Consider the following 21,762-nt stretch of genomic DNA (forward strand, 5'->3'; position numbering starts at 1 on the left):
CCAGGCCCCAGAGTTCATCAGCAATTTTTAAAAAATCAGGCAATGAGTGGAAGATTTAGATCTCAAAGCTGCAGATATCAGTCAGAGGGATTTCCAACAAAGGCCCTTTATTTTCTACTCAGGGTAATAAATTAATTTTCAAGTTCAATCCAAGCTGACTTGACAGTCCTCAATAGATGGGGGTCTCCCTTCTGAAAGGTACAAGCAGAAATTTAAAATTTATCATCACATTCTTCCCTTAACCCAGTTCTTAGGCTGGATGGGACTCCCCCAAAATCTTTTATCCACATCCGTTCACAACTTCTCTCCCTTCAAAGTAATTGACAGTGATATTAATTTTCCTTTCTCATTTGGGACTAAGAATCAAGTTTACAAAAATTTTCATGACATGATAAAATAGAGCAAGATAATAAGAAGAGCATCTTATACTTTTACTTTCTTCCTTTGTCATGAATTCCCTTGCAAATTCATGTCTTAAGCCTGACTCTAGCATGCCTCCCAGTGACAAGTGTGCCATGTCTGAGTGCTCACTGAGAAAGGAAACACCATCACATGTTAAGTGGCTAAAAACACAGCCCCCTCCCAGCCCACTGATCCTGGATTGTCCAGGGGTTCCTGGCATGTTACCTGTCATTGTTAATATGATGAATAAGTGATACAAACTATATACAAAGTATTTAGTATGGGATTTGACACATAGAAAGAACTCAACATTAACATCATTAATGTTAATATTAATATCACTGAAGAGTCCCACATAAACAGTCTCTGGAAAGTAAGAACTAAGAAAGCAGACTGCGGAGTTCTGCTTGTGAGCCTCATCCAGAGGTGTCACCCATCTTGAGCTGTCACAGTAGTAATGTCTGGGCGCGTGGCTTCTCTTATCTGCCAGAGGCTGGTCAGTGTGTAACCCCTCAGGCAAACTCCTTCGGCCACGAGTCCACCTTTAGGTAGAACTTCAGAGAATCAAGCCAATTTTAAGCTTAATTTTTAATATGAAGCCAGAATTTTTAAGCAAGGTGAATAGCATCCAAAATAACTTACTAATGAATCTGGGCTGCTTCATATTAGTTGTCACTCTGCTGTTTTTGCGGCATAGATAATCAAGAAGTTTGCCCAGAAGGTAATGGTTTCAAAAATCATAATGATACAATCTCTTCTTTTCTTAAAGAAAGAAAATTTATAAAGTCATTTTTGCCTAAACTATCCTGCGGAGTTAAAAACAACATGCACATTCGAAGGAAACGAGTCGTAGGAGGCAAGCCAGCAAAAATGGTAAACCGGCACAAAAAGTTATAATGTCATTTCCCTGGAGCTGCCCAAGTTTGGGGGAAAAAAAAAAGTGAGGGGGAGGGATGGTAATTATTAGAGAGTAAGAACCTTGCGATGGAAATCTTCAAGCCACCTGTCTGGCAGGATGGCAGTGACCACATGAATGTCTTTACAGGGAGACTTCCCATGGCAGATTGCAATCAAGGAAAGCGACAAAATCCACTGTGGAGGAACTTATATCGGTGGCTGTTGGATTCTGACTGCTGCACATTGTGTCAGGTAAAAAAACAAAAAACAAACCCTCTCCAGTAGATTCCTGATTTCTGAAACAATGAAATTAGGTCATAGAGGTTGTGATAAAGTCAAATGATAAATAAAAATCTATGTAAGAAAAATCACTAAGTTCCACTCTGTTGTCTGCTAAACACCCTCTCTGATGTTCACAATCTGGAGTCCAGAGGCCAGTTCCTCAGAACCCAGTATGTTCCCCACAGACCAAGTTGTTGACCTCAGCTGGCAAGGGCAGATCGAGCCTGTAGGGACCGAGTTGTTTCACTTGGCTCATTTGCATGGGTCAAGGACAGAGTTCAGAATTCTGACTTCAGTTCTGACCTTTAGAATGAATGAAACACCATGTATGGAGTACCTCTTACAGACCCGATACTGTGCCCAGAGCTTTCATAGATGTTATTTTTGTTTTAACATTCTTAACATTCTCAAGAGGCAAATATTATTCCTCCCATTTTCTAGATAGACAGACTGGAACTAGAAGTTGCATAACTTGGCTGAAACAGCACTACAGGTCTGCAGCAGTGCTTGCGTGTATGCTAAGTTGCTTCAGTCCTGTCCAGCTCTCTTCAACACCATAACTGTAGCTACCTGACTGTAGCCCACCAGGCTCCTCCGACCATGGGGTTCTCCAGGCAAGAATACTGGAGTGGGTTACCATTTCCTACTCTATGGGATCTTCCTGGCTCAGGGATCCAACCCGTGGGTCTTGTTTCTCCTGCGTTGGCAGGCAGATTCTTCTCCACAGCACCACCTGGGAAGCCCAGTCTGTAGCAGAGCCAGGGTAAAACCAAGGTCAGCATACATGACAGTAACTTGGATGAAGGCCTGTTTAGAAAATCTGCAGGTGACCCAAACTTTAGAGGGATAGGAAATCTGTTGAATGACACCCATAAAAATCCTCATGGATTGGAGCAAAGCACCAAATCTTGTTTCTTCCTTCTGAACGACCCTTTTCCCTTCGCTTCTGTAACACAACACTTCTGGTTTTCTACCCACCTCTCTGGCCACACCTTCTTGGCCTTCTTTGCAGCTTCCTCTTCCAGTGACTGAGCATTATGGCTCAAGTGAAATACTGAAGTTCCTCGATGTGTATCCTGGCTTCCTCTTCTCTTCTTACTTCTTCTTTCTAAAGTTATCTGCACTTTAAAATACCGCCGTATGCTGACACAGTGATAGCTCCAGTCTAGACTTCTCCAACCCGGACCCTACAGTACACTATCTTGGCTGTACAGAAGTATTAGTACATCAAATTCAAAATGTCTAAGACTGAGCTCCAAGACTTCCCTAGTGATCCAGTGGCTAAGACTCTGTACTTCCAATGCAGGGGGACCAGTTTGATCCCCGGTCGGGGAACTAAGATCCCACCTGCCCCACACTGTGGCCAAGAAATTAAATATAAAAAATAAGACTGAACTCATGATTTGCTCCTTCCCCCAAATATTGTCCTGACCTACAGTTCCCTATCTCAGCAGATGGCAACACCATTCATCCAGCTATACAAGGCAGAAATCTAGAAATGATCGCATTTCATTCCCTCAACCCTACCACACAGCTCAGCTATATATCACCAACTCCAGATGTCATTTAAAATCTTTTTTTAAATTTTTAATTGGAGGATAATTGCTTCACAATGTTATGTTGGTTTCTGCCGTACATCAACATGAGTCAACTGTAGGAACACAAACGTCCCCTCCCTCTCAAGCTTCCCTCCCACCCCATCCCACCCTTCTAGGTGGTCACAGGGCACCGGGACGAGTTCCTTGCACTATATTGCAGCTCCCCACTGGCTCCCTCTTTCACACATGCTAGCGTATATATTTCAATGCTACTCTTTTAATTCATCCCACCCTCTCCTTCCCTCATTGTGTCTGTGAGTCTGTTCTCTATGTCTGAGTCTCCATTCCTGCCCTGCAGATAAGTTCATCAATACCATTTTTCTAGATTCCATATATATGTGTTCATATACGATATTTGTTTTTCTCTTTCTGACTTACTTCACTCTGTATAACAGGCTCTAGGTTCGTCCACCTCACTAGAACTGACTCAAATGTGTTTCTTTTTATGGCTAAGTAACATTCCATTGTATATATGTACTACAATTTCTTCCAGATGGCGTTTTTAATTGCCAGTTATTTAATCCTCAAAGTTTCTTCTTATCTCCACTATTACCATGCTCCTACCTCTCTCCTGGATTATACCATCTGCTTCCTAATTGGCTTACCCACATTCACTCGGCACACTAAATATTTATTAAGTAAATGGAATGGATGAACAGTTAACCTTTGAACAATATTCAGGACCTCTGATCCTGAAATATAACCAAATTAATATGAAGCAAAGCATTCTTAGAACACTGAGTGTAAATAAAAATATCCTAAACACCTCATTAGCTCCTAGGACACCACTGTTTAACAGTAAGGTGTTTCCCTGAGAAAGTGATGTAAGCTGTGCTGTGCTTAGCTGTTCCGTCATGTCTGACTCTTTGAGACCCCATGGACTGTGGCCCACCAGGCTCCTCTGTCCATAGGGATTCTCTGGGCAAGAATACTACAGTGGCCATGCCCTCCTCTGGGGCTCTTCCCAACCCAGGAATCAAACCCTGGTCTCCCGTATTGTAGGTGGATTCTTTACTGTCTGAGCCACCAGGGAACCCCAAGAATACTGCAGTGTGCAGCCTATCCGTTCTCCAGGCGAACTTCCCGACAGGAATCGAACCAGGGTCTCCAGTGTAGCAGGCAGATTCTTTACCAACTGAGCTACCTGGGAAGCCCAAGAAAGTGATAGTAGATGCCAAATTTGCTGGAAACCACAGATGAAAATTGGTAAGAAAATGGAGTGAGGCATGAGGACAGGCAATATTTAACCCATTCACCATTTCAACCAAAGTTTGAAACAGCTACTGTGTTCCAGATACGATACTCAACACAGGTATCTGTCTGTAGATGAATAAGACCCAGTAAAGGTTCTTGAGCAAATAATACAACGCAAAGTTAGGATGAAGTCAGTTTTAAAGGTTACAATGATGATTCCCAAGTCTTCACCCCGGGAACCTCTGGGACCCTGTGCTCTGACTCCCAACTTCCTCAAGCACATTCCTGGCTAGATGCTCTCTGGTTTCTGCTTAAATACCCTCAATACCCACACTCTTACTTCAGAGGCAGCCAACTCATTCTACTGTTGGCATCTCTGCTAAGTAGTGAGACCTTTATGTCCCTAATATTTAGCAGGTAGATGAACTATTCCTTTCTACATTTATCCACTGACTTTAATTCTGTCCTAAGAAAATTTCATTGCAATGCTTCATGGCAGCAAGGATTATAAAAATCTGGGAAAATGAAAAAACTCCTTAAAAGGGGAGAATTTAAAGATGAAGCATCAGAAGTCCAATTTATACTTGCTTCCCCCCTCGCCCCAACTCAATATATTTTCCGCCTTTCCTATCTGTTACAGAATCAGCAGAATGCATCGTTACCAATTATGGACATCATTTACAGACTGGATAAGACCTGGCTTTCAGACAGTTGTTCACTCGGTGAATCGAATTATTATCCATGAAAACTACAATGGAACTACCTACCAAAATGACATAGCTTTGATTGAAATGAAAAAACGCCCAAGTGAAAAACAGTGTGTGTTGAGTAACTCCGTCCCTGCCTGTGTCCCCTGGTCTCCGTACCTATTTCAACCTAATGATAAGTGCATCATTTCAGGCTGGGGTCGAGAAAAAGGTATGTTTTAGTTTGTTCATCAGAATGCAGGGGTTGAGAAATGAATAGGAAGAGAAATGCATAGGAGCTAATCTCCCAGGGTTCAGAGAGAAATAGTGCATAAAATCCAGAAAAGTGAGTGTCCAGCCAGGGCCACCTCACAGGCAGAGGACCTGTGTGGAGGCCCAGCACCCCAAGCTGGGGTGTGTGCTTGCTGTACTACTCTGCTGTCACCATCATGAAATTCTCAGTCATTTTTGCAGTGGCCTCACCTCACATTTTTTAATTTTTAAAATTAAATTTAATTTGGCTCTGTGAATTATGTAACTGATCCTGACCCAGAGTTTCAAGGATACCTATACTCTGCAATATTGAAACATCCATTGAGGGGTAACCATTCACCAAGAAAAAAAGCAGAGTGACAGGGGGATACATAGCATGGACTTTTGGGATTGGTTGGAATGATATGAATGAAAGACAAAATGTTTTTCAAAGGTATAGTCACAGTATGTGCCGAGTCAGTGATCCCACAGCCTTCCCCTCTCTCCTCTGCTCTCCCCCGTTCTCCATGCCTCACACCCCAACATCCCACAAAGAGAAAGATAACATAAAGAATTTATCCTTTGAGCTTCTAAGATGACTTGAGGTGAACATTCATATGAATAAGAGATGTACTTTGCTTAGGGGCAATTATTAGAAGAGACTTCCCTGGTGGCTCAGAAAGTAAAGCATCTGCCTACAATGCAGGAGACCTGGGTTCGGTCCCTGGGTCGGGAAGATCCTCTGGAGACAGAAATGGCAACCCACTCCAGTACTCTTGCTTGGAAAATCCCACAGATGGAAGAGCCTGGTAGGCTACAGTCTGTGGGGTCGCAAAGAGTTGGACACGACTGAGGGACTTCACCTTATTAGAAAGACCTCCTAAATTAGAGACAGATTAGAATTAATTTAAACAGTACTTGTCCCCTCATCTTGAAGTCAGCCTAGAAATATAGCTTCCTTTCGATCTCTTAAACTTTCTTTGTCAATAGCTTCACTGCATTTGCCTAACAGATTCCTATTGCAACACACGCTTTATAACTGCCATATTGAGAAGTATCAAGTGAAAGTTACTCAGTTGTGTTCGACTCTTTCTGACCGCACGGACTACTCAGTCCATGGAATTCTCCAGGCCAGAATACTGGAGTGGGTAGCCGTTCCCTTCTCCAGGGGATCTTCCCAACCCAGGGATTGAACCCAGGTCTCCCACATTGCGGGCAGATTTTTTACCAGCTGGGCCCATGAGAAAAGTATAAAATATGCATACAAATGAACCTGAACTTGTAGTATGTTTGAATACCCAAGACTTACAAAACGCTGAAATTTTATTAGTAATTAATTTATCCAGAGAGTATTATGTTCTTTTATTTGTTCTTTTTAAAAATACCAACACTTTATTTTATTTTGGCTAAACTGCATGACTTACCAGATCTTAGTGTCCCGAACAGGGGTTGAATCTGGGCCCTCAGCAGTGAGAGTCCAGACTCCTCTGTCCATGGGATTTCCCAGGCAAGAATACTGGAATGGGTTGCCATTTCCTTCTCCAGAAGATCTTCCAAACCCGGGGTTCAAACCCAGGTCTCCTGCACTACAGGTAGATTCTTTACCACTGAACCACCAGGGAGGCCCAGCCAAATAAATAAATAAAAAGAAATATTAAAAAGTAAAAAAAAAGACTAATGTGAAGTATGACTTCAAGGAGAAAAAAGAAACTCTTTCCTGATTTGCCATATTTGTTGGAGGAATGTGTTAGAAAGCATTCGTTTCTTCCTCTGTTTCCCAGAAGAGAATATTAGCCTGTAACACCCTGGGTGGGATCTGTGGGGGTGTCCTTTCAGGGTAAACCAGAGGTCTCTGTCCCCAGGTAGAGACAGAGATTTGTAGATTAATTGAGGAGCCAAGTCATTTGGCATAAAATGTTTATTGTATAATGGAATTACTGAGTTCATGCATTAATTACATAAATATTTATTACGTAAATACTTGGTACTAGCATGAGGCTAGGTGCAGCAGTGGATGAATCAGGCCCAGCCCCTGCCCTCCTGGAGCACATACAGATTGCTGTAGGGTGGGAAAAAGGAAGAGGGGAGATGGGACAAAAATTCACTCCTTCTACCTGAGGTATATGAACCTGTGTTCTTAGGTCTTTCTCATCTTCCCTGGACTGTCAATCAGCAACAGCTCCTGGTCCTTCTCTTTCCTTGGACCAAGTGCAAGTCCCAAATCTGTGACTTAAAGGGAAATCCTAAATCCTCTTTCAGTCACTTTCAAATCATTTAGGAGATGGAGTTCCTCACAGACACAAAAACTCGTAGATACCAATTGCTTCATGTATATTGTCATTTTAAGTTTTTGTATTTAAAAGTTGTTTTCACTCTAACAAGGACTTTCAAGCAAATAAGGGACTATAAGAAGACTGGAACTATTTATGTGAGAAGACCCTGATCACAGATTTCTAGCCACCCTCCACCCCCACCCCACCTCACCACTAGACTCGGTGATCAGAAGGAGTCTATCCCATTCATTTCACAGTGTACTGTGTCTTAGTCTCTCAGCCATGTCCAACTCTTTGTGACCCCACGGACCATATAGCCCTCCAAACTCCTCTGTCCATGGGATTCTCCAGGCAAGAATACTGGAGTGGGTTGCCATTTCCTTCTCCAGGGAATCTTCCCAACTCAGGGATTGAACCCTGGTCTCCTGCACTGCAGGCAGATTCTCTACTGACGGAGCCACCAGGGAGGCCCATCTCACAGTACTCAGGCCAAATATTCAATAAGGCTTCTTGACTCTTTTTAGAAAGACAATTATAGAAATGGGATACGAGCAGTGTATGACTAAATTTGCTAGTGAGTTCTCCTCAAAAGTTTACATATGTATTAAAGTATATACATTCTTATATGTTCCTAGTGGTTTACTAAATTATGAAATACTTAGATTCCTCATTTGTAACTTCTAAATGCCTCTTTGTTTTTTTACTTTGTTTAGGTAACCAAAAAGTATATTCACTTAAGTGGGGTGAAGTTCATATAATAAACAACTGCTCAGCATTCTACCCAGGTCGCTACTTTGAAAAAGAAATGGAGTGTGCAGGTAAGCACAAAGCGGCTTCTGGGAGATGTCTCCATGGTCCCAACCAAACACCTTTGTCCTCCCCACTGAGTCACCGCCTTGTTCTGAGCCTCCAAGCTTTCCCTTTGGCCTCTGGATGTAAAGATCCCCTGGAGAAGGAAATGGCAACTCAGTCCAGCATTCTTGCCTGGAAAATTCCTTGGACAGAGGAGCCTGGCAGGCTACAGTCCATGGGGTCTCCAAGAGTCGGACACCGCTTAGCAACTAAACCACCACTGGCTGTTGCATTATCAGCCCCTTTCCCTTAGCTAAAGTTCCCGCAATCTAATACCCAGAGGAAAAATCTTCCTTAAGCCATTATACAGCAGTCTAACAAGGTGATTAAGAGCACAGACTCTGGAACTAGACTGCCTGGGTTTACATTCCAGTTCTTACCAATTACTACTTTGTGACCTTGAGCAAGTTTCCTCACCTGCAACATTGGTGATCTTAAGAGATGAGAAAAGTGATATGCAGAGCAGTTAAGCAAGTTGCCCCAAGTCTTACAGGGGCTTCCCAGGTGGCTCAGTGGTAAAGAATCCACCTGCAATGCAGGAGGCACGGGAGATGCGCGTTTGATCCCTGGGTCAGGAAGGTCCCCTAGAGAAGGAAATGACAACCTATTCCAGGATCCTTGCTTGGGAAATCCCAAGCACAGAGAAGCCTGGCGGGCTACAGTCTGTGGGAGGGGTCACAAAGAGTCAGACACAACTTAGCGACTAAACAACACCACAACAAAGTCTTACAGACAAGCAATGGTATATTCAGGATCGAAGCCTAGACTTCTAAGCAAAAATCCAAAGGATCTCATTTCAGATGCTTTCAGTTGGAAGTCAGCTCTCCCCTCTTAGAAATCCCTTTGGCTTCTCAGGACCCCTGCCCCTCCCTCCTTCAGTATCACAGGGATGCTACTGCCACCACCTAACATAACTACATCAGTTCCTCTTCTGGTGGCGACCTGAAGGCAGGGTGCCAGCCAGGGCAGGGCATTTAGGACACTTTATTGAAATCACTTACAAACAGTGGGTTATAGAAAAAGGCAGAGTTATTGACATCCTGTAACTTCCTGGATGTGTGTGTGTGCTCAGTCACATCCAACTCTTTGTGACATTTTGGACCATAGCCTGCCAGGCTCCGCTGTCCATGGAATTCTCCAGACAGGAATACTGGAGTTGGTTGCCATGCCCTCCTCCAGCGGAATCTTCCCAACCCAGGAATCAAGCCTGAGTCTCCTGCACTGCAAGCAGATTCTTTATTGCTGAGCCATCAGGGAAGCCCCAACTTCTTGGATACAGCGATTTAAAATCTTGGAAAGTCACAAGAGTGAGAAGAAAGTAAACAGACTATTCCCTGTGCCTCCCCCCACCCCACCATCTTAAAATGGAGCTAAGGATTTCAGAGTACGAAAGGGGAGAACAGCACACAATCTACCCAGGCACGACTGCACAGTTAAGAGGCTAAGCTCTGAAGTCTGGCTACCTGGGTTCAAGTTCAGGCTCTGCCACTTATTAGCTGTCTGACCCTAGACAGGTTCACTAATGTCTCTGGGCCCTTATCTCATCTTAAAATAGGTATAGTAATGATCTTTCCCTCATAGGGTTGTGATGAGGATTAAAACAGTGAACAATTAATAAATATTAAGCACTCAGTGAGTACTAGGTACTCCTATTATTTTTCCACTCAGCTGTTGATGCTACTGTGAGATTGCCATCTCATTGTGAAATATGCTTCCGTAAAGTAGAGGAAGGAGGAGAGTACTTGCTAAACTTGGAGAATGAGTATTAATAAAAGACACAGTATTTTCCAACCTGCATTTCCACAACTCTTTGGGCCTGCTCTGTAAGGGAGCCCATTGTTATTGCCTGTTAGGAAAGTGTAGGAAAGTCAGTGTTTGGACTTTGCTGGAGGTCCAAGTATTAAGACTGCATGCTTCCAATGCAGGGGGTGGGAGTTCAATCCCTGGTCAGGGAACTAAGATCCCACATGCCACACAGCACGCTCAAAAAATACAAACAAAAACCTTGAAAAAAATAAAAAGAAAGCCCGTTTCAGTACAGGCACGGGCGGAAGAACAGCCTTGACAATGGAAGTAAATGTGGGATTTTGTCCCTTGTCTTCCTCAGGTACAGATGACGGTTCTATTGATGCCTGTAAAGGGGACTCTGGAGGCCCCTTAGTCTGCCAGGATGTCAACAACGTGACTTACGTTTGGGGTATTGTGAGTTGGGGTGAAAACTGTGGAAAATCAGGGTTCCCAGGTGTTTACACCAAAGTGGCCAATTATTTTGACTGGATTAGTCATCATGTAGGAAGGTCTCTTATTTCTCAGCACAATGTATAAAACTATGACCTCTCTCTTCTCGCTACTCTTTTTCTCTCAGGAGCTCCATTTTAATTGAAATGATACTGAATAATTAGTACTTCTTCAAGGAAAAGAATAGAGGCAGTTTGATGGGACATTTTTTAAAGGTCTCTACAAAGTTTATGCCATTTTGGAATTTTGCTGTATAATTCTCAAATAAATATTTCAGTCAAGCATACATATTTTATTTTATTTATAAGAGACCTGGATAATCTGTTCATTCAGGAGTGCTGTATGTGTGGGTTTTTTTTAAGATTTATGTATTTATCTTTTGACTGTGGGTCTTTGTTGCTACACGTTTGCTTTCTCTAGTTGCCACGAGTGGGGGCTGCTCTTCATTGTGGTGCCTGGCTTCTCGTCACGGTAGCTTCTCATCCTGTTGTGGAGCACACGCTCTAGGCGCAAGGGCTCAGTAGTTGCAGCGCTGTGGGCTCAGCAGTTGCCACCCACAGGCTTAGTTGCTCTGAAGCATGTGGGATCTGCCTGGACTAGGGATTGAACCAATGTCCCTTGCATTGCAAGGAGGATTCTTAACCCCTGGACACCAGGGAAGCCTGGGAGTGCTGTATTGACTGTACTAAGGTTTAGCAAGTGGAAGGACATTGGATTCCCATAAGCCCGGTTTAAACCCCAACTCTACCACCTGCTCATGGCTTGGCCCTGGGCAACTTACTATCTTTTTTGTGCCTCATTTCCCACTTTTAAAAAGGAAACTGGAATTTTGAGAAAATGAAGCTACATATTACAGTAAAACCATTGCCATAATACTTGTCACAGGAAAATAATGGACCTCACAGCTCTTGTCCCATTTTTCTGGTTAAGTATTCAAAGTTCCTGAAAACTTAGTTCCTTATTTTACAAGGCCTCCTTAAATCCCACCATAGTCCAGCACCACACAAACCCGTATCTCCAGCCCTGACCTTTCCTAGAAGTCCAGACTGTGCATCTCACTGAGCACTTAACATGTCTCCTGGATGCCTGATAGCATTTTCAAAGAAAGGCCAACCCCAAACTCTACCCCTATTCTTCAACCTGTTCTTCCCACCTCAGCAAATCCCCTATGGCCTCAATGTACACTGGGCATGCAGTTGCTCTCCATCACATGAGCCTCCTTTAATCTCACCATAGCACTTGTCATCACCCAACACATTCTGTTTTCACTTGTCTACCCTACTCCAAAACACCCACCACCCCACAGCCCCCACTACACTGCAAGACACAGGAGACTTTGTCTTCTTCTTATCAACATCCCTAGCACTTTGTTCATAAACAGTGCTCGCTGCTTTTACTTTTTTTTTTTTTTTTAAGGGCAGCTATCAACATCCTTCTTGGGTGGCCCCAGAGGGCATGGCTTAGTTTCACTGAGTTAGACAAGGCTGTGGTCCCAGTGTGATTAGATTGACTAGTTTTCTGTGATTATGGTTTCAGTGTGTCTGCCGTCTGCTGCCCTCTTGCAACACCTACCGTCTTACTTGGGTTTCTCTTACCTTGGACGTGGGGTATCTCTTCACGGCTGCTCCAGCAAAGCGCAGCTGCTGTTCCTTACCTTGGACAAGGGGTATCTCCTCACCGCCACCCCTCTTGACCTTGAACGTGAAATAGCTCCTTTAGGCCCTCCTGCGCCTGTGCAGCCACTGCTCCTTAGACGTGGGGTTGCTCCTCCTGGCCGCTGCCCCTGGCCTTGGGCGGGGGATAGCTCCTCCCAGCCATTCCCCAGACCTCGAACGCAGGGTAGCTCCTCTCGGCTGCTCCTGCGCTGTCACAGCCTGGCACTTTCGGTCGCCGCCCCTGACCTCGGACGCGGGGTAGCTCCTCCTGGCCACCGCCCCTGACCAAGATAATCACGATGGAGTGATCACCCACCTAGAGCCAGACATCCTGGAATGTGAAGTCAAGTGGGCCTTAGAAAGCATCACTAAGAACAAAGCTAGTGGAGGTGATGGAATTCCAGTTGAGCTATTTCAAATCCTGAAAGATGATGCTATGAAACTGCTGTACTCAATATGCCAGCAAATTTGGAAAGCTCAGCAGTGGCCACAGGACTGGAAAAGGTCAGTTTTCATTCCAATCCCAAAGAAAGGCAATTGCGAAGAATGCTCAAATTACCACACAATTGCACTCATCTCACACGCTGGTAAAGTAATGCTCAAAATTCTCCAAGCCAGGCTTTAGCAATACATGAACTGTGAACTTCCTGATGTTCAAGCTGGTTTTAGAAAAGGCAGAGGAACCAGAGATCAAATTGCCAACATCTGCTGGATCATCGAAAAAGCAAGAGAGTTCCAGAAAAAACATCTATTTTTGCTTTATTGACTATGCCAAAGCCTTTGACTATGTGGATCACAACAAACGTGGAAAATTCTGAAAGTGATGGGAGTACCAGACCACCTGACCTGCCTCTTGAGAAACCTATATGCAGGTCAGGAAGCAACAGTTAGAACTGGACATGGAACAGCAGACTGGTTCCAAATAGGAAAAGGAGTATGTCAAGGCTGTATATTGTCACCCTGCTTATTTAACTTCTATGCAGAGTACATCATGAGAAACGCTGGGCTGGAAGAAGCACAAGCTGGAATCCAAGATTGCCGGGAGAAATATCAATATCCTCAGATATGCAGATGACACCACCTTTATGGCAGAAAGTGAAGAGGAACTAAAAAGCCTCTTGATGAAAGTGAAAGTGGAGAGTGAAAAAGTTGGCTTAAAGCTCAACATTCAGAAAACTAAGATCATGGCATCTGGTCCCATCACTTCATGGGAAATGGATGGGCAAACAGTGGAAACCATGTCAGACTTTATTTTTGGGGGCTCCAAAATCACTGCAGATGGTGACTGCAGCCATGAAATTAAAAGACGCTTACTCCTTGGAAGAAAAGTTATGACCAACTTAGATAGCATATTCAAAAGCAGAGACATTACTTTGCCTGCTAAGGTCCGTCTAGTCAAGGCTATGGTTTTTCCAGTGGTCATGTATGGATGTGAGAGTTGGACTGTGAAGAAGGCTGAGCGCCTAAGAATTGATGCTTTTGAACTGTGGTGTTGGAGAAGACTCTTGAGAGTCCCTTGGACTGCAAGGAGATCCAACCAGTCCATTCTGAAGGAGATCAGCCCTGGGATTTCTTTGGAAGGAATGATGCTAAAGCTGAAACTCCAGTACTTTGGCCACCTCATGCGAAGAGTTGACTCATTGGAAAAGACTCTGATGCTGGGAGGGATTGGGGGCAGGAGGAGAAGGGGACGACCGAGGATGAGATGGCTGGATGGCATCACTGACTCGATGGACGTGAGTCTGAATGAACTCCGGGAGATGCTGATGAACAGGGAGGCCTGGCGTGCTGCGATTCATGGAGTCACAGAGTCGGACATGACTGAGCGACTGAACTGAACTGACTGAACTGATCAACATCCTAAAGACAGAGGTTTATTTTTTCACATAAATATTACCTTTAGAACCTGAGAGCTAGAACCAGTTCTGGATAGATTCCAGTTGTATTAATAATATGAATGTCCATTTCTACATTTATTCCAAAATCATTTATTGCCCAGATTTTTCTTCCTTTTAAAAATTTTAGTAAAATAAACATAAAGGTTGTTTCTTTGCTTTTACCATTTTAACCTGTGCAGTTCAGTGGCATTAAGCATATTCACATTTTTTATGCAGCCATCTCCAGGAATCTTCTGTCTTCCCAAACTGAAACTGCCCCGTGAAGCAGTAATTCCTGCTTCCCTCCCACGCTGCCCATTTTTAAATTTCTTTTGTCATTGCATGCAAGAGAGCATCTGGTTACTTACACCTGTGAAAGAAAGGCCCCCAAAGCAGTGATTACCTAAAAATTGTTTATGATTTTGCTCCTGCATCCGGGAATTGACTGGACTGGCTAGGTAGCTCCTCCATCCTCTCATACAGCTGCCATCACACGGGGCTGGGACAAGGATACTCTCGAAGCCTTCTTCACTCATGGCTGGTGTCTGGTGGCTGGGCTGGGAGACTCAGCAGCTGGGGTTCTCAGGCATCTCTCTGTATGTGGTCTTTCCACATGAGCTCTCAACCAGGTGACTTGGGGTCACCAGACTTCTTACATAGCAGTTGACAAGTGTCTCAAGAGAACCTTCAGAACCTGCACTGGCTTTCTACACCTAGCCTGGAAAGCTTAGCTTAGCTTAGCTTCCATCACAAAGACCGGACCAGGTCAAGGGGAAGAAACATAACTCATTTCTTGACAGGAGGGGTGTCAAAGAATTTGTGGCGTGTTTTAAAACCACCATTTTGTGGATTAGAAGGTGAAGCCCTCACGCACATACCATTCCATATATCAGTCAATAGTGCATATCCCAACAGGAAGAGGCTACTTTGCATTTCCGGCAGGAAGGGACACCAGTACTTTACTACCACCAGCAGAAGGAAGAAAGATTTTCTCCCTGTCTGACAACAGCTCAGCCAACTTGAAGCACATGCCCTTTTAGCAGGTATCTGTTTATGAGCAAAAAGAGAAGAGTACTAAGGGCTACAGGCTGGGAAACTCCACATATGGGCACCCTCAGCTGACCCAGGAAGGAGCAGCACCGTGGCAACTCGAGGGACTAGTCTGAACAGCGACCGGAGACCGCACAGAAGAGTGGACCCTAGTGGGGCATGGAGAGGAGCAGCTTCTCCATAGTGACCCCATGTGGTAGAGACTGGGAACAGCAGGAGTGGGACGACCTGATTTGAGGGCTCTCCCAGCTTGGAGGTTCTTGCCTGGAGAATCCCAGGGACCGGGGTGCCTGGTGGGCTGCCGTCTATGCGGTCGCACAGAGTCGGACACAACTGAAGCGACTTAGCAGCAGCAGGAGCAGCAGCCAGTTTGGAGGTTTGTGTGAGGGCTCCTGGTTGCACACCACAGAAGCCAATTCAGTTCAGTTCAGTTCAGTCACTCAGTCGTGTCCGACTCTTTGCGACCCCATGAATTGCAGCACTCCAGGCCTCCCTGTTCATCACCAACTCCCGGAGTTCATTCAGACTCACATCCATCGAGTCCGTGATGCCATCCAGCCATCTCATCCTCTGTCGACCCCTTCTCCTCCTGCCCCCAGTCCCTCCCAGCATCAGAGTCTTTTCCAATGAGTCAACTCTTCACATGAGGTGGCCAAAGTACTGGAGTTTCAGCTTTAGCATCATCCCTTCCAAAGAAATCCCAGGGCTGATCTCCTTCAGAATGGACTGGTTGGATCTCCTTGCAGTCCAAGGGACTCGCAAGAGTCTTCTCCACCACCACAGTTCAAAAGCATCAATTCTTAGGTGCTCAGCCTTCTTCACAGTCCAAGTCTCACATCCATACATGACTACTGGAAAAACCATAGCCTTGACTAGTCCACAGAAGCCAACAGTATTGCTTAAATGAAAAAAAAGAAAAAGATTTATTCAAATACATTGCGCAGTTCACAGAGTCTCCAAAAAAGCCAGAAAGTTGATTCCCACTGCCACTAGCTTGCGTCCCCCGCTCTATGCCTAATCCTACTGCAGAGGCTGGGTGCTGGACACTACTGATTGACCCTTTGCCATTACTGCTTCTGTGAGTTAGCGTGATCTTCCCTGAAGGTGGTCAACAAACAGAGGTCACTAGATGTGGAACTCTGCTATCACCACATTTAACCCGAGGAGCCTGGAGGGCTGCCGTCTATGGGGTCGCACAGAGGACACGACTGCAGTGACTTAGCAGCAGCAGAACTCACCAGCTTATAAGGCAGATGGGAAAATAAATTACAAAGCTGCACTTGACTGGTACAATGGTAAGAAACCTCATCGGAGAATCATAAATCAGCTTTAAGAGTCCAAGAAGACTTCCCCAGAGATGAGCTTAATCTGAATTATGGAAGAACTTTCCAGGCAGATACGAACACAAAAGCCCTGTGACTTGAGGAACCAAACTCAACACCAACGGGATGGAGAGCAGTTCAGCATGACTGGAGCCCAGGGTGCAGCTGAGGAGCTAGAGATGAAGAAAAGGTCACATCAGGGAGGGCCTTGTGTCAGAGTTGGCACCAATGAAAGACTTAGGAAAGTTCATGCTGGATGCATCATGAAAGATTTTTGGAGGGAGTGAGAAGAGGTAGGGAAGAGAGTTAAGAAATAATTGGAATCCAAATGAAAAATGATTAATGGAGAAACCAAAGCAGGGCCCCTATAAAGAGAATGGAACTAATTCTAGATATGTTAAGGAGCAAAACAGATGATATCTGGGGACACATGACATATGGCACTAGGGAGAGGGATAGGAGTCTAGGGTAATTCCCAGGTCTTCTCTTGGATAATGAGGTGATCAGTGTTGACACTGACTGCAGAAATAAAGGGAAGAGAGGAATGGAAGTAGGTTTGGTCAGGAATATTTTGCTGTCTATGGGAGTCTGGCAAAGATAAATAGTAGGAAAATATAAAGTAGGAAATAAAAAATTCGAAGTCAATCAGAGGTTTGAAAGTAGTCAGAAACCCAACTGAGCGAAATCACACACCTGAATTTATCCTGATGGTCTAAAACCTGCAATTTCACTTAAGTGGATTTCTTTCCATCTTCTCCGGTGCTTCGTCTTTGTGTGCCAAGTAATCTTACATTCTAGCCACAAAGGTCACTTGAAAATCTCTCTCCCTGATTACTATGGTCTGAAAATCTGTGCTCCACTGTGAAAATTAATAAAGGGAAACCTCACTAAAATGCAGTTGGGTGATCAGAAAGGGAAGCTCTCACGCATATGCCCTCTATATATCAATCAATGGCACAGATCCCAACAGGAAGAAACTACTTTGTGTTTCCAGCAGGAAGTGACACTACTTTACTGCCACCAGCAAAAGGAAAAAAGATTTTCTTCTTGTCTGGTAACAGCTCAGCCAATGAGAGAGTGTCACAAATTGGCCAGTGAAAAGCCAGTATACATCAAGCTCAGAGTTTTCTCCAATGGCCTTTTCATTTAAAACAGGCCCCTCCCAACTTTCCAATATCCTCTATAAAAGACTTTCCTTTCCTTTGTTTGCACGTAGACTTCGATGTGGTTCAGGACAATTGCATGTCTTGAATTGTAATTCTTTGCTGCTCCAGAATAAACCTGTTTTACTGGGAAAATAACTGGCTGTTTTATTGTTTTACATTGACCCTCCATACTTATATTTTGAAATTCTAATACCCAGTGTGATGGTATCAGTTCAGTTCAGTTCAGTTGCTCACTCATTTCTGACTCTTTGCGACTGCATGAACCACAGCACGCCAGGCCTCCCTGTCCATCACCAATTCCCAGAGTCTACCCAAACTCATCTCCATTGAGTCGGTGATGCCATCCAACCATCTCATCCTCTGTTGTCCCCTTCTCCTCATGCCCTCAATCTTTCCCAGCATCAGGGTCTTTTCAAATGAGTCAGTTCCTCGCATCAGGTGGCCAAAGTATTGGAGTTTCAGCTTTAGCATCAGTACTTCCAATGAACACTCAGGACTGATCTCCTTTAGGATGGACTGGTTGGATCTCCTTGCAGTCCAAGGGACTCTCAGTCCAAGGAACACTACAGTTCAAAAGCATCAATTCTTCAGTGCTCAGCTTTCTTTATAGTCCAACTCTCACATCCATACTGGAAAAACTACTGGAAAAACTACTGGAAAAACCATAGCCTTGACTAGACGGACCTTTGTTGACAAAGTAATGTCTCTGCTTTTGAATATGCTATCTAGTTTGGTCATAACTTTCCTTCCAAGGAGTAAACGTCTTTTAATTTCCTGGCTGCAGTCACCATCTGTAGTGATTTTGGAGCCCAGAAAAATAAAGTCAGCCACTGTTTCCACTGTTTTCCCATCTGTTTGCCATGAAGTGATGGGACTGGATGCCATGATCTTCGTTTTCTGAATGTTGAGCTTTAAGCCAACTTTTTCACTCTCCTCTTTCACTTTCATCAAGAGCTCTTTAGTTCTTCTTCACTTTCTGCCATAAGGGTGGTGTCATCTGCATCTCTGAGGTTATTGACATTTCTCCTGGCAATCTTGATTCTGGCTTGTGCTTCCTCCAGCCCAGAGTTTCTCATTATGTACTCTGCATATAAGGTAAATAGTGGTATCAGGATGTGGGATCTTTCAGAGGTGTCTAGGTCATGAGGTTGGAACCCTCTCGAATGAGATTAATATCCTTATAAAAGAGACCCCAGAGGTCCCATACCTCTTCCACCATTTGAGGACATGGTGGAAAGTCAGCAGTCCATAACCCTGAAAAGGACTTTCTCCAGAACCCCACCATTCTGGCACCCTGATCTTGAACTTCCAGCCTCCACAACTATGAGAAATAAACTATTGTTGTTTGTAAGTCACCCAGTCTATGGTATTTTGGTACAGAAGCCCAAAGTTCTGATGGTAGACCTCTCCAAGCAAAGTGCCGTTACCTTCAACATATTAATATTATGTAAGCAGACCTTGTTCACAGATCTGATGCAGCCATTTCTTGTCCTTCACTTCGTTTCCAGCTTGAAAACTATCAAACCATTAATTTTTTTAAGGCAGAGTCTAGAACCTAGCACTTGAAAGAGAAAGTGTTAGTCGCTGTCGTGTCCAATTCTTTGCAACCCCATTGACTATAGCCCTCCAGGCTCCTCTGTCCATGGAATTCTCCAGGCAAGAGTACTGCAGTGGGTTGCCATTCCTTTCTCCAGGGGATCTTCCTGACCGAGGGATCAAACCCAGGTCTTTCGCATTGCGGGCAGATTCTTTACCATCTAAGCCATCAGGGAAGCCCCACCTAGCACTTATTCCCCCTTAATTTCAGCCTCTTTTAGACACTAACCTTCCAGCCTTTGCATTGGGTCAAAATTGATGTTTATAGCTGGAATTTTTTCACTACATGGCATTTATTTTTATCATGATAACACTGCTGAGGCCATTTAATGAGACACTGGGAAAGACTAAAAACAGAAACTTCCCATGATTATCAGCATTTTGTTAATTTCATTTCACACAAGACAAAGGATTACATACTATTCTAGTTTCCAAGCATTCTGAGTTAATATGTTACATTAAACCCAATACATTTTGCATTCTTACTTCATTAATACCATCATGTACCATGATGTCCATGTCCAGTGAAGAGACCATAAGGGGTTTTTAGAAGATCTGATTGATCTTACTTATAATTGTACTGGGAAGCTCTCTATAAAAAATGATGTAGTTGCAGCTGCCCAGAAGTTCCCATTCCAAGGCATTTAATCATTCAGACAAGAATCAGCACAAAAATAGAATATTTTATATTTTCAGAATTAGCTTTGATAGTTTCACCATAATTAGTTTCCCTAGTTCCTCTTCCTATTTTTTCTTCCTTGGACTACAACTGTGTTTTGACCCTAGTACCCCACAGAGGTGCTTATAAAATTCACCAATAACTTCCATGTTATTAAATCCCATGATCAGTATTCTGTCTTCATCTTCCTCCACGCCAGTTGAATGGATGCCTCTGTCTCTTTTAGATACACTGGATTGTAGCACTCTCCTGCTGCACTTGGCTGTTTCTTCCAGGTCTCTTCTACTGATTCTTAGTTACTTGATCTCCAGCATCTTAGGCCCTGTTCTGCTTCTCTTTATGTATTTACTTTTTAGAGGATCTCATCTAGTTCCATGGCTTTAAAAGCCACTTCTATGCTGACATTTTCCAAATTTACTTCCAGCTCCTACCCCATTCTGAACTGTGAATTCAGAATACTCTTCTCAAACATGGTATGTCTGAAAATAATTTTCTAATTTTTCCCTGAAATCTTTACTTCTAGGATCCTCCCCATTTTAGTTAGTAAGAACTCTCTATCCTTCCAATTGTTTAAGTCAAAACTTTATTGTCATCCTTGAGTTTTCTCTTTCCCTTTTTACTATAGTCACTCCATCAATAAATCCTATTGGCTCTACCATCAAATTATGTCTAGAATGTGACCACTTTTCATACTTCCACTTCTTCCTCTTTGGGCCAAGCCATAATAATATCTTACCTAGTTTATTATGTCTTAACTGGCTTCCTGGCTTCAGCTCCTGCCCAATCCACAAGCAAAGTGTATATAGATAAAACTAGCCATTTGCTAGCAGGAAACAGCTGGAAGCCATGGGTTTGCAACCAATAGTATATGTCACAATAAATACAGGCTTTCCTGATTAGATGAAAGTGTCCTGTAAAGGAGGCTCTTTTCAAACATTCTAAGCTAACTAGGGGGTCACAATGAGTCGGACACAACTGAGCGACTGAACTGAACTGAAGCTAACTAGTTAGAAGAAAAGATGGAGGTGGGTCATCTAGGAGTTATATGATATTATCAATCAGGCCTGGCTTCATGAGCAAGCATCCTGTGCATTTGCACAAGACCCTGGACTCAGAAGGGTTTCAGACTATATCTCCCATTAACACCCTGAAATTCTTAATAATTTTTGAACAAGGAGACCTGGATTTTCACTTTGTGCTGAGCCCTGTATGATCAGCCCTGATTATGTGGCTGATCGGGTGATCAATGCTGTACCGTGGTATCTGACAGCAGGAATTGAGAGGAAAAAGCAAATCTTGGAATCACTACAGCAGAACAAGTATCTAATGACTGACTATGAAGAGAAAGTGAAAATAAAACTTAAAATCTTATTTTCTGAGAAGATGGCAGCGATTTCCATGAAGAACATACTATAAAAGATCTGTTAGAGAAAAAAAGAGATCTCTATCAGCCAGAGGAAATGGAGTTTCAGGATTTAACCCCTAAGGAAAGCTGAGACAAAGAGGACAAAATCTGAATTTGCAGAGCTGGGACTATATTTGTTGTTGTTTAGTTGCCAAGTCGTGTCTTTTGCAACCTCATGGACTGTAGCCCACCAGGTTTCTCTGTCCATGGGATTTCCCAGGCAAGAATACCTTGCCATTTCCTTCTCCAAGGGATCTTCCCAACCCAGGGAACGAACCCATGTCTCCTGCATTCCTAGGTGAATTCTTTACCGCTGAGCACCCTGGGAAACCTGAGGC

The 21,762-nt window shown here is 43.7% G+C and overlaps 2 protein-coding genes across 2 annotated transcripts in view; one reads left to right on the forward strand and one right to left on the reverse strand.

Annotated features, from left to right (window-relative positions):
* The window catches only part of CFI (complement factor I), a 44,183-nt gene extending 33,223 nt beyond the window's left edge, over positions 1-10,960 (forward strand). Inside the window, exons 11-15 of the mRNA XM_069593528.1 lie at positions 1,172-1,275; positions 1,448-1,551; positions 5,014-5,291; positions 8,298-8,402; positions 10,544-10,960. Of these exons, the coding sequence (XP_069449629.1) occupies positions 1,172-1,275; positions 1,448-1,551; positions 5,014-5,291; positions 8,298-8,402; positions 10,544-10,761 (809 nt within the window). The 3' untranslated portion in view covers positions 10,762-10,960. The remainder of the gene's footprint in view (positions 1-1,171; positions 1,276-1,447; positions 1,552-5,013; positions 5,292-8,297; positions 8,403-10,543) is intronic.
* GAR1 (GAR1 ribonucleoprotein) overlaps positions 1-21,762 on the reverse strand; it is a 79,356-nt gene that overhangs the window by 55,730 nt on the left and 1,864 nt on the right. The gene's annotated exons all lie outside the window — the stretch shown is intronic.

The sequence above is a fragment of the Ovis canadensis genome, chromosome 6 (assembly GCF_042477335.2).
Source record: "Ovis canadensis isolate MfBH-ARS-UI-01 breed Bighorn chromosome 6, ARS-UI_OviCan_v2, whole genome shotgun sequence".
Classification (NCBI taxonomy): Eukaryota; Metazoa; Chordata; class Mammalia; order Artiodactyla; family Bovidae; genus Ovis; species Ovis canadensis.